The sequence below is a fragment of the Alosa alosa genome, chromosome 14 (assembly GCF_017589495.1).
Source record: "Alosa alosa isolate M-15738 ecotype Scorff River chromosome 14, AALO_Geno_1.1, whole genome shotgun sequence".
Lineage (NCBI taxonomy): Eukaryota > Metazoa > Chordata > Actinopteri > Clupeiformes > Clupeidae > Alosa > Alosa alosa.
The window spans coordinates 24,221,055-24,234,286 of NC_063202.1; the positions used below are offsets into that span (position 1 = coordinate 24,221,055).

Here is a 13,232-nt window from a genome sequence, read left to right on the forward strand (position 1 = left end):
ATGGTTATTTTCCTTCACTGCCTTAAACATTTTTAATGATTACTGAACAGCTTGCTGTTGATTATTTTATGGCATGTTGTTTTTTTAACGATTACTACATTTAAATACAGAGAAAACATTTTTTTTTATTGTTCTCTTTTTTGGCATATTTGTATTTTTCCATAGACCATATAGGGATGGCATATTCTGTCTTTTTGTATTTTTAATTAATTAATTAAATGAATGGCAACTTGCAAAGTTTATGTATTTACATTTCAGAGGTAGAACTTCACCTTTGAAAATCCAATTTGTTTTGAGAGATGCGTCTCTATTTAAATTGATGCCATTCCAAATGTAGGTCATCATGAGTAATATTTTTTTCTTGTATATTTTGCAGCAATTCACATCTACACTATAACCAACCAGTTTCGAGGCAGGTTTTTTCACCATTATGTATTTATTTATTTATTTATTTATTTTTGCCGTATTGGATGCAGCCTGATTGCATTGTTTACCGTGTCATGTTATTTTCAGGAGGAAACACTCAATTCACAACACAGGAAAAGAGAAACGCGCCTCGATGTCACCTCTCGTCGCGGCTCCGGGCTGATAATGAGGCAGTTGAGTAGGCGACACAATTACAGGCATCCTGTGACCGCTCTGCCGGCGGGCGGCGGTGAGGGGGTCCTTTTTCACCTCCCCTAATAACTAGCATGTGAAGGAGAGAGGCCAGGGCCTACAGGGACAGACACGGTCAAAACGCCAGCGTAGCGCCGCTGTTACCGGTTAGGAACGACGGCAAGCACACACAAAAGTCGAGACCGAAGATAATGCAACACTAATTGGTTTTCTATTTTAAAAAGCCGGCGATGATCAAATCAGTGTGTGTTTTTTTGCCTGTGTGACGAGTTAGAGATACTAAGTGCTGTATGCCTCACGGTGGATTCCTCTAATTATGCTAAATGTCAGTAGTTTGAAATGGTTACTGTGGTGATTTCAACATAGCTGCACATTCTACTGTCTTGTAGGAGTTCCCTTTGTGGTAGAGACAGCTTAGATAAATCATGGTTTTACTGTACCTGCGTTTTCTAACAATAGTGCACGGAAAAGTGATGTCATTCGTTCTTTCTTTCTTTTTAGAAACAGGTCTTACTGCTCTGGTTTAGTCAAATAACTGTGAACATTCACTTTATCATTCAGAATTATATTTAAGACATTCATTTATAATAACAATAACAATAACATTTATTTATAATAACAATAACAATTACTGATGTGAACTAAATGTATAAGTTTTAATCAATAAAAATAAAAAGTGAAATAAAATCAAATAAAATAAAAACTTCACTGAATCAGCCTTAAAGACCTAGCCTTGCAGTGCTAGATGTTTTACTTTGGTACAAACAATGCCATTCCTCTAAATCCTTTTGCAACTATATTCCCACTGACCTTGGAATTATATTCCTCCTGACCTTGGAATTATATTCCCCCTGACCTTGGATGACATATAGAAGGAATTTGACATAGCGTTTGTATTTTTTCCAGGGCGAGGGGAATGTATTAGTGTGTTTAACTGCAGGCTGTGGGTCAGGCTGCTGCTAAGCAGGGTAAACTGCGGTTCTCTATGGAGGACCAGACGAGGGACAACAGCCTAACACATGATAGAAGAGGTGCTATCGCAGTGTTTACTTTAAAACCGGCTCCTTTCCATAGTAAATAACTGTTTATTAATGTGTTGTGCATGTCTATTTTACTTTCTTATCATATTCAGACCTTTCATGATGTTTGATTCATTGAAGTTCAGATGTTTTATTATATTACATAAAAAAAAGAAAGTCCTGTCTGCAACATTGTTTTAAATTATTTTTTGCTATTTGTTTACTCTGTGATGCTTTTATTTGTTTGTGCTTTACACCATCACTATCTATCGTTCTATCACCTGTTGTTTATCAGTTGTTTATTTACACCATCATTATCTATCGTTCTATCACCTGTTGTTTGTCAGTAGTTTATTCTGCTTGCTCAAGTTTACTCTTCTTGCTTTATTTTTCTCTGATACAGTGTTACCTATTTTTTCTCGTTATATTGCTGGATTTGTAAAGCCCTTTGCAGACATTATTGTGACTGTGCTCATGCTTTTCCAGTATATTTCACATAATGATTTGGTGTATATGGTAGCTTATTGAACATTAGCTGATTTCAATGACTTGCAGACTAGCTCTCACATGTTAGCGTCACATGTCCTGGTTTAGTGTGTAAACTTCAAAAAGAGTGATGACAGTCCCCTGGTTGCAGGATTGATGGACAGACCAATGAGTCAGTATGGGTAGTGAAGTGAGGATGCCGTCTGATCATCGCCATGCAATATTAATCACACCGCACACTCTAAAGTATTCCAACCACTTGAAGTGTGACAACTTGACATTGAGCAATTTTGTTAGGGAGTCATCAGCATTGATTGAGTTTCAAAGAAGAGGAACCCTCAAAATAAAAAAGGACAAGTGTTTGGATCGTATCTCTGAGGGTGAGCAAAGGGCACATGAAGTGAGGGCATACAGGAACAAGAGAGGGACAATTTTAGCTCTGACCTTGACCCCCTCAGCAAGAAAATAATCATAGAAGGGTGTACTGTAAGAATATGTCCTCTAAGGAACAACTAGTTTCAGAATTCTGTGTTCTTTGAAAGGACGATTTAGTGAATGATAACACTATCAGTACTACTGATATCTTCCTTTGGAGAAGGGCTTTTATTCTGGACAAAGATAGGATAGAGATAGAGAGGGGGGGATTACCACTATAAAGCTAACTAATGATTGAAGTTCCTACATCAAATCAAATTTTTGAAGATGTAAAGTTTTCCGCATGGCTGTCCTGATAGTAAGGGTTCTGGAGTGCATTTGATAAAGCTGTTTCACAGACATGGGGTATATGAGTGTCAGTGTGATCCACACCACACTATTCATTAAATTAATATCCATTAATATTCCCTTTTCTTTATAGTTTTGGTGTAAATTTGCCTTAGTTTGGTCACTGTAACAGTAGCCTATTTTTCACATTGTTTTCATCAGTATTTTCCAACCATGATGACATATGGCAAGATATTCTCTGTGTTTCTGAATGTGTAGATGGATAAAGGTGACCTCGACTGGCCGTCCACCTAATTGATTGAGCCAAATAGCTGGTTTGTCCAGTGGTGTTCCTGGGGGGTCGGAGGTCATCTGGTCTATTGAAATCCATGGCTGGATGGAGAGAAGGCTCTTTGTTGCATATGATGAGTGCTCCATTCTGCCCATGTCTGCTGTGAGCATGCGCATGCTCTGCTGTCCAGCCTGAGAATGAATTCTCTTTAGACAAAGGAGTGTTCTCCGCGCTTCTGTCGTTTGGCGACAATCCGGTGCAACCAGGCCAGGACAGATATTGTAGAGAGAAGGAGAGACGCCGGTGCAGCTCAGATGTCTTCCCAATTGTATTCTTTAGTAAAAGGTGCAGAACATTATTTGACTAACGTTTCGATGTAGTCACATCTTCATCAGAGTCCGTAATGAATTCTCTTTCTTTGTCTGTTTTTTGTTGTTGTTGTTGTTGTCATACTTCCTGTCAATTTTCCCTTTTGAGATTTACCTGCCTTATTTATTTATTTTATTTACGCCTTATTTATTATTTTGGTTTGTATCGAATTTTGCACAGGTTTTGGGGAATGTTGCGGTCTAATAAAAGCACACCCCTTACTCACCATGGTCAGTGCTGTTGGTACATTTCCCTGGACATCTCCCACCACAACAAGAACATTTCTTACGCAAAATACCCACTGGTAACTACAGGTGTGGTAACTGCAGTCAATGTAATTTCACACACAGGACAAAAACCTTCAACCATCCTCACACTGGAAAGATCTACCACATAAAAGGCACTATAACGTGTACATCCATCAATGTTGTCTATATGCTACGATGCCCATGCGGATTGGCTTATATAGGAAAAACCACTAGACCTCTGAAAACGAGGATCTCTGAACATAGATCCAATATCCGTCTCCATGACATTAGAAGTCCAGTAGCACTTAATTTCACACAGGCCTCGCACAATGTCTCGTCCTTAAGATATACAGGAATTGAACTGATAAAACCACCCAGTCGGGGAGGGGATGTTAATGCATTACTTCTTAAGAGGGAGGCATATTGGATATATACATTAGACACACTGTCACCACGCGGCCTCAATGAGGACTTCGATCTTAGGCCTTTCCTGTAGCATGGGCCCCATGTTGCACAGTCCTGACAAAGAGAGGAAATTTGCACAATGTGATAATATATGCCATGCTGCACAACTTTGCACAGACTGTTTTTTGATATCTAGCTTATGTATACTTACCGCTGGCTGTTGTTTGACATATGAGATGTGGAGACATGCTTGTTCTATGGATATGTACTATCAGTGAACATGACATGAGTTCTGATACAGACGTTAACTTGCACAATGTGATAAAGAGTAAGCCATTTTGCACATTTTATGGATATGTACTGTAAGTGAACATGAGATGAGTCCTGATGAGAGATGCTAATTTGCACAATGTGGTGATAGACGCCAATTTGCACAATTTTGCACAGACTATTTGTATGACATGGTGATTTGTGATATGGGGTTTGTGTATACTTGCTTATTCTATGGACAGCTACTATAAGTGAACATGAGTTTAATGCCGACAGTCTGTTTTGACATCTGACCGTTGTGTATCCTGTGAACAGAGAATGAGGTCATGTTTTTTGTAGTTGTTGGATTCCTGTAATTTTTGTATATAGTGTATGTAGGTGTTTCTGGAAAATGTAGATATGTGTATGGATGTATGTATGCACTGCATTACTGAACATGTATTGGCTATTGCTGTGATTGGATAATTACTTGCCTGTGTAACACCACTGTGTGATCATGTGATCACTTAATTGTACATATATGGGTGTCTTTGGATTGTTGACTCACGTCTGATGAAGGGCTTGAGTGGGCCCGAAACGTCACGGTAAATAAACTATAACTTGGGAGCATATACTGGTGTTGCGGACTTTTTCCCCTCTCTCTCATCGTAAGTGTTTTGTCCAGCACCCAGGATTAGATCGGGATGTGCGTGCGTTTTTTCCTCTTTATACATTTCCCTGGACAATCAGGGCTTCAGTGTACCAGATTTTAATCTCAACACAACTGTTCACTGGTTTGTTGGTTTCTGGTTGGTCCATTCACTCAACACAGCGCTGGCTCTGAAGGTGTTGATGCTGTTGGCTTTGTCTCTGGTCCCTGTAACTCACACTTACACTGAGGCAATGAAAGACTTGCCAGTCCACACACATGAGCGCACACACACACACACACACACACACACACACACACACACACACACACACACACACACACACACACACAGACAGACATGCACACTCACTCAAGCATCACCAGCCCAGTTCTCCATGTCCATTTTCCTCCCCAGGGATGGAATTGGATAGAGCTGCCTGCAGTATTCATGGACTACACCCTCCCACACATACAAACGCACACACACTCTCTCTCACACACAAACACACACAAACCAAGAGGACTTGTGTGTCTGTGTGTGCACATCTGTATGTGTGTGTGTGTGTGTGAGGGAGGGTGAGTAGATGTCTGTGAGACTGGACAGGGAGATGCTGGGAGGGGGCAGCTTGATGTACAACTAAGAAAGTCAGTTGTCATCACTATCACTGGAGACACACACACACACACACACACACACACACACACATTCACACACACACACACACACACACACACACACACACACACAAACACACACACACACACACACACACACACACACACACACACACACACACACACACACACATTCCAGGGTCTTTCAGTCTTCGGCCTTTGAATCACTATCATACACAGGTCATACACAGAGGAGCACACACTTACAGTACCATCCTACCAGCGCAGGCGGTACACACACACACACACTTACTACCCTACCATTGCAGGCGGTACACACACACACAGGAGCACACATTTATAATCCTACCAGCGCAGGTGGTACACACACACACACAGGAGCACACACACACACACAGGAGCACACACTTATCATCCTACCAGTGCAGGCGGTTTCCATGTGCTGCATGCAGACAGTGGTCCGTGAGCGTCCCTGTTGACTGTCCTTGTCTGGCCTCGTCTCTTCTAAACGGGGGCGACAGCTTTGGCGTGCCTCATAATTGAGTTATGTAAATGCCTCGCAGGCCAGCACTGTCAGCTCCCTCTATGTTTGCTTGCGTTCTCCGTCAGACATATGCACACATAAGCTCACACCACACAGACGGACACGCTCACAAACTGACCCGATATGAAGCCTGAAGCGGTTCCATTTTGTGAAGAGTCTGCCTGTCCCGTATGACTCACCATGTTGACTGATTTAGGGTTACTGAAATGCACCACTTGTATAAGAATGCACTATTAAAGTGAGTTAACTCTAACCCTAACCTAACTACGCCATATACGTTATGTAAGGGATAACGGCCGCTGAGGTGTCCTGTTATACGGAATTATTGGACGAGGGTGAGGGGCAAAGAACTCCCCGACGCGCAGACACACACACAGACGCTTCTTGTTTTATAGGTAGATATAGTATAAGGTTGAAATGCACAGCATATGATTTACATAAGTGAAATACAATATTGATATTTGTTCAGTGGCAGAGAAATCTGGTATGTTGAAGGTGCCTCAGATTGTCTGAACATGTTTATGTAATATTAATTACATGATAATAACACATGCAGGAGGCAGTGAGAGTGGTCTGAGTACAGGTGAACAGCCTGCACAGGATCACTTTAGTGAGAGTGGTGTGAGTAGTTAGCAGCCTGCACAGGATCACTTTAGTGAGAGTGGTGTGAGTAGTGAACAGCCTGCACAGGATCACTTTAGGAAAAGGGCGACAAGGACACAGTGTCATGGACATCTGTTATGGGTGAGAGAGAGAGAGAGAGAGAGATGAGAAGAAAGAAAAAGAAAAAAGATAAAGAGAGAGAGGAAGAGAGTCAGAGAAATATAGATGGAGACAGAGAGAGAAAGAGATTGAGAGATTGAAAAAGAGATAAAGAAAGCTAGGGAGAGAGAGAGAGAAGGATGGGAAGAGTGGGGGAGAGTTAGAAAGATGGAGAGAGTCAGGGAGAGATAGCGGGAGCTGTAGATAGATGGGCAGTGAAAGAAGCACTCTGTGAGAGGCCGAGTCTGTCCGTCATACGTCCTGTCATCTGCTCGCTCGACTGAGACGTACAACATTCCAGACAGCGTCAGGGTCTGGAACGGAGCAAGCTGGGATCTGGCCCTGATGTGGCCCAGGGTTGGCCACATGTCGGCCCCTCTCTGCCCTCGGTTAGCTTTTGTGTCCTCTGACAGAGGGAGACGCAGGCCTGTCAGTGGGCAGACAGCATGTCACAAATGATAGCTTTATTATGGTACATCTGTCCTGATGTTAGGCACAGACGCTGGGTGGATGTACAGGCTGACAGGGTCCTGACACAGGTGCCCTCTCTGCTGTTGTTTCTGTGTGTGTGTGTGTGTGTGTGTGTGTGTGTGTGTGTGTGTGTGTGTGTGTGGGTCGGTCGGTCGGTGGGTGAGTGTGTGTGTGTGTGTGTGTGTGTTGCAGCTCCAATGCCCGCCATGGTATTCATTTAGCCTTAATGACACGGTTGTGCCGGGGAGGACATGTCTGCCATATGAAGACCAGAGTGATGCCCAAAAGCTGTGTACTAGAGCATGCTGGGTGCAGGGGGTGGGGGGAGAGAAGGAGGAAATTCTTTAAATACTTCAAAGGTCACTTCAAAGAAAAAAACTTCATAAGTCTGCAGACTGCAGGGTAGCTCTCATCCCCAGACAGTCTCCGCCACAAAGAAAGAGAGAGCTACATCAGACATTACACACACACAAACACACACACACACACACACACACACACACGCACACACACACACACACACACACACATACATATACTCTCTCTCTCACACACACACACACACACACACACACACACACACACACATACAGATGACCACACAGATGAGACCAGGTTAAATACCTACCCAGAGGAACACTGATGAGACGTAGCTGGAGTCGTATGTGGTCTCAGACAGTGTGGACATTCCAGCGTTGTGATATGGGGACGAGAGATGAGCTGGAGAAGAAACGTGTGGCTTTTTTCCCTCTCCGTCCTGCTCAGTGCTTCTGTAATGGCTGTTCCAGTCGTTAGCTGTTGGACAGGGTTCTGGGGCTGTAATGGAATGAGAGCCGTGTGGTTAAGCATTCATCATGCAACAGCTGCTCCCCCCCAAAATATGACCCTCATCTTCTGAGTGCCAAAGACCCAGGGCTCTATACACTCGTGTGTCTGTGTGTGTATGTGTGTGTGTGTGTGTGTGTGTGTGTGTGCGTGTGTGTGTCTGTGTCTGTGTGCATGTGTGTGTCTGTGTGTGCGTGTGTGTGTGTCTGTGTATGCGAATGGACAAGGACATTCACTAGAGACAGACAGAGACACACACATATGGAAAATGCCGAAAGCAAACACAAAGAAACACTCTCTCACGACACACACAAACACACACACACACACAAACAAACAAGCCTGGACAAAACAAATAACTACTCTAGTCAAAGTTATCAGGAGTAAAGGGATATTGCAGCTATCTAGCTAACGAGAGAAGAGATAAATCGGCCCCATGTTTGCTCTCTCATTCGCTGTTCAAAAACAAAGTCTGATGACAGCATTTCATATGCTGCTCAGTGTGCAGTGGGATTAGTCTATGGCTACATAAAGATGTTTACACAGCTCAAGTGACCATACAGTGCTCATCAGACTGCTGCATCCATTTAGAAGATAACAGGACAGTTATCTCTTATACTCTGGCAGGTTGTTTTTATTTTTACTGCTCTAAAAAGCCATCCCTTATATTAACAGCTACCTTATCTTGTGCTCGGACTGTAAAGAATATTAATTATTATTATTTTTTCCCCATTCAGCAGTCCCTTATTCTTGATGCTATACTGGATGTCTCACATGCCTATACTGTAGCTATCCATCTGTTCAACTCTAATTGACTGTCTGCGCTGTCAATCACAGAAGTGACTAAGCATATCTGGGTGACTCTGCAGAATAATAGCCAGCCTATGGAGGGTGGTTATCACAAGCTGTGCAGCAGTCTTTCAAATCAGCACGTTGTGGTTTGTTGATTGTCATGCCTGTCAAAAGGAGCATATCAGATCGTTTGGCTCCTCTGTCAGTATGCACCAGACCGCTCACTAGTTCCTATTACACCGTGGCAGTGTGCACTAGTTCCTGTGGCAGTGTGCACTAGTTCCTGTGACAGTGTGCACTAGTTCCCTTGACCTGTGACAGTGTGCACTAGTTCCCTTGACCTGTGGCAGTGTGCACTAGTTCCCTTGACCTGTGGCAGTGTGCACTAGTTCCTGTGACAGTGCGGCAGCATGCAGTACACACCAGACCGGTCACTAGTTCCTGAGACAGTGGCAGCGCAACAGCATGTGAGGGCATGTGTCATCTGTCCCCACTGAGGGTCACCTCTCCTGCTCTGAGGCTGCTCCCCTGGGTCCGGGGTGTCTGTTCCTGAGGCATCTGTTGTCTGAGTTTTTGAGATGCTTTTGGAAACACTTCACTTGAATAGTCCTCCCACATAGACTTCAAATATCTGTAAAGATTCAAGTTCAGTATATAAAATTGTTGTTGAACAATTACTAACCATTACCTTTACCAAACGTAACCTGCATCTTAACCATAAATTGTAGTTGGCACAGAGTGTTTGTTGATAATCTGAGCATCTGTAGTGTCCATCCAAGTAACGTATGTCCATGATCTGCAGTGTCCATGATCTGTCCTCCATTTTTATCCTCAAAACTTTCCCTGTTTCTTTGTTCCTCTGACAGAGCCGCTGTCCAGCCAGCAGAGCCCGCCCCCTCTACCGGCCGCCTCTCACCAGCACAAGCAGACGCCGTCAATCACCTCGCTCAACCACGCCCTGGCCAATCAAACGACAGAGCTACAGAGTGCCTCACAGTGTGTGCAGCTGCAGGAGAACTGGGTGCTGGGCAGCAATGTAGCCCTGGAGAGCAGGTCAGTGTGTGCTTTGTGCTTGTGCGCGTGAGCGAGTGTGTGTGTATGTGTGTGAATTAAGTATAAGTATATGTACTTAGTGAAATCCGTTTTTTGCATTTATCCCAATCCGTGAATTAGTGAAACACACACAGTGAACACACAGTGAGGTGAACCATACACTAATCCTGATGCAGTGAGCTGCCTGCTACAGCGGCGCTCAGGGAGCAGTGAGGGGTTAGGTGCCTTGCTCAAGGGCACTTCAGCCGTTCCTACTGATCGGGGTTCGGTTACAAGACCCTCCGGTTACAAGTCCGAAGCGCTAACCAGTAGGCCACGGCTCTGTGTGTGTGTGTGTGTGTGTGTGTGTGTGTGTGTGTGTGTGTGTGTGTGTGTGTGTGTGTGTGTGTGTGTGTGTGTGTATGTGTGTGTGTTTTCTGTATCTTTTTCTTCTTCTGTCTGTATCCTAACACAATAGCATTTTAATGGCTTTTTTCAATGGTGGAATAACGTTACTTACATCTGCAATCCCTGCATGTGCATACTGTATATATATATATATGTACTGCATGTGCATACTGTATATATATATATGTGTGTACTGTATGTGCATACTGTATATATATATATATGTGTACTGTATGTGCATACTGTATACATATATATATGTGTACTGCATGTGCATACTGTATATATATATATATATGTGTACTGTATGTGCATACTGTATATATATATATATATGTGTACTGTATGTGCATACTGTATATATATATATGTGTGTACTGTATGTGCATACTGTATATATATATATATATATGTACTGCATGTGCATACTGTATATATATATATATGTGTACTGTATGTGCATACTGTATATATATATATATGTGTACTGTATGTGTACATACATGTATGCACTGTATACATCTTTTCACACCTCCTATACCAGAACCCATTTCTTTAGACAGAGCCCTCGTGTCCTCCCTCCCTCAGTGTGTCTTACGGCTCCTGTAAGTGTGTGTGTAGACTGTACTGCCAGTGATATGAGTGTGTGTGTAGACTGTACTGCCAGCGATATGAGTGTGTGTGTAGACTGTACTGCCAGCGATATGAGTGTGTGTGTAGACTGTACTGCCAGTGATATGAGTGTGAGAGAGGACACTAAACATGCAGAATAAGTGGGGGAAGGGAGAAGGGGAAGTGAAAGAACTAAACGCTAAATTAACTTTGATACTTTTCAATGAGACGCTACAATAAAACTCCAATTTCTCTCCACCGAGGCGGCTTTTGCACTGTCTTAGCTTATCTTCTGTCGGCTAATTCAACCGACACTACAATATAGTGAAATTCTTCCCAATTATATTTTTCCACGTCTCTTTATTGCTGCGTGGTCTGTAAATCAGTTTTCCAGTGATGGATAATGGAGATTCTCTCTCATTCTGTGGTATGAATGTCTGCTTCATATGACAAGCCTCTCAATTGAATCTGATCAGCATTGATTACTCATGCAGTTAGACAGACGAGCTCAAATCAGCACTGACGTGATGCATGCCATTCAGAATCAGCATCGGAGAAGACGAAGCCTATTGTGGAAGTCATACATCCTCTGAATTGCACCCACCCACCCCACCCATTCCCCCCTGACTTGTGATCATCACTATTCAGGGGACCACAAAGACAAGTGCATTTGCTCTGGCAGAAAGAGAGAAAGCATACGCAAATACAAATGCACCAAATGACTTCTTATGATACACTGTGTGCCGTGCATTGTGCGCCAGCTAAAGTGCCTCTCTAATGCCGTGAAATGGCAAGGTGTCCAAGCGCATTACAGATAATGTGTGTGTTTACAGGGAGCAGTCGCAGCAGGGATGCTCGTCTTTTCACTGTCTTTAAAACTCCTGACTGAAAGGGAGAGATGCTCAGAGCGTCCAGTGCAACAGCACCCATTAGGAACAAGACAACAGCAGTCAAATAGAACATGGCAGCTCCGTGCCCCTTCTGTGTTAATCCACAGTCTTCGCTATATCAGAGTAGTGTTCTTTTCAGAAAAAAACGAAACACTCTCTCTTGAGTCTGAAAGAGCACAGTGGGTCTCACAATTACTAATGGCGTTTTTGGTACAAGTAGGCTAAATGTAACCATTGTTAGACAGTGTAAGAAAATGTCAGATCAGAAAAATGAACAGCAACAGTAGAAATACAAGGTACCATTTTACGACGGTGGCATTTTTCACTGCCCCTGACTGCACCTGCATTCCAATGTGAGCTGGCCCTCAGCTGTCTGGGTCTGTCCTCTGAGCAGGAGACGGGAGTTGGGAAGGGAAGGATAATACACAGCTTTTGGCTCTTGTAAGGTGTTCATATTTTTGTAACTCAGCCAATGTTCTCGGGTCTAATGGACCCACCACATTGTTAGGCTTTTAAATCAATACAGTCATAACAATTTATTTAAAAATACTTATCAGGTGTTTACTTTAGCTCAGTTACCAGTGACATCATTTATGGTTCATATTTGCCATTTACCCCAGATCACATTTCATTTTTTGTGAGATAAGGAGAAAATGCAATGATAAATGAGCTAAAAAATAGAAACAAGATTTTTCATCATTATTGATGCTTATGTCTTAGAACTTAAGGTAAGGGAATGATAATATACACAGCTTTTAAGCAGCGCTGAGAGGACGTCACCCCTCTCTCTCTCTCTCTCTCTCTCTCTCTCTCTCTCTCTCTCTCTCTCTCTCTCTCTCTGTGAGTGAATGGAGCCACACAGAGGCCTGGGAGAACAGGAAGCCACTTCAGACGTGATTGTGTGACAGGCAGAAAGACTAGAGTGTGAGTGCCACTCAGCAGCAGGTTGGCTTGAGTGGCACGGTGAGTGTTGCCGCAGTTAAGTGCTCTTCTCTTCTCTTCTCTTCTCTTCTCTTCTCTTCTCTTCTCTCCTTCTCTTCTCTTCTCTCCTCTCTTCTCTTCTCCTCTCCTCCCCTATCCTCTCTTCTCCTCTCCTCTATTCTCTTTCTTCTCTTCTCTACTCTTCTCCTCTTTTCTCTTCTCTGGGCCTTCTATGTCAGTGACAGCACTCATAGCTCAACAGCTCTGCAGCAGCATGGCTCTATGCTTTAGACACAGCA

The 13,232-nt window shown here is 43.1% G+C and overlaps 1 protein-coding gene across 4 annotated transcripts in view; it reads left to right on the forward strand.

The window, feature by feature from the left end:
- The window catches only part of si:dkey-237h12.3 (teneurin-3), a 168,716-nt gene that overhangs the window by 66,331 nt on the left and 89,153 nt on the right, over positions 1-13,232 (forward strand). For all 4 annotated transcript variants that reach the window (XM_048262480.1, XM_048262481.1, XM_048262482.1 and 1 more), the window contains exon 4: positions 9,937-10,123. In XM_048262480.1, the coding sequence (XP_048118437.1) occupies positions 9,937-10,123 (187 nt within the window). The remainder of the gene's footprint in view (positions 1-9,936; positions 10,124-13,232) is intronic.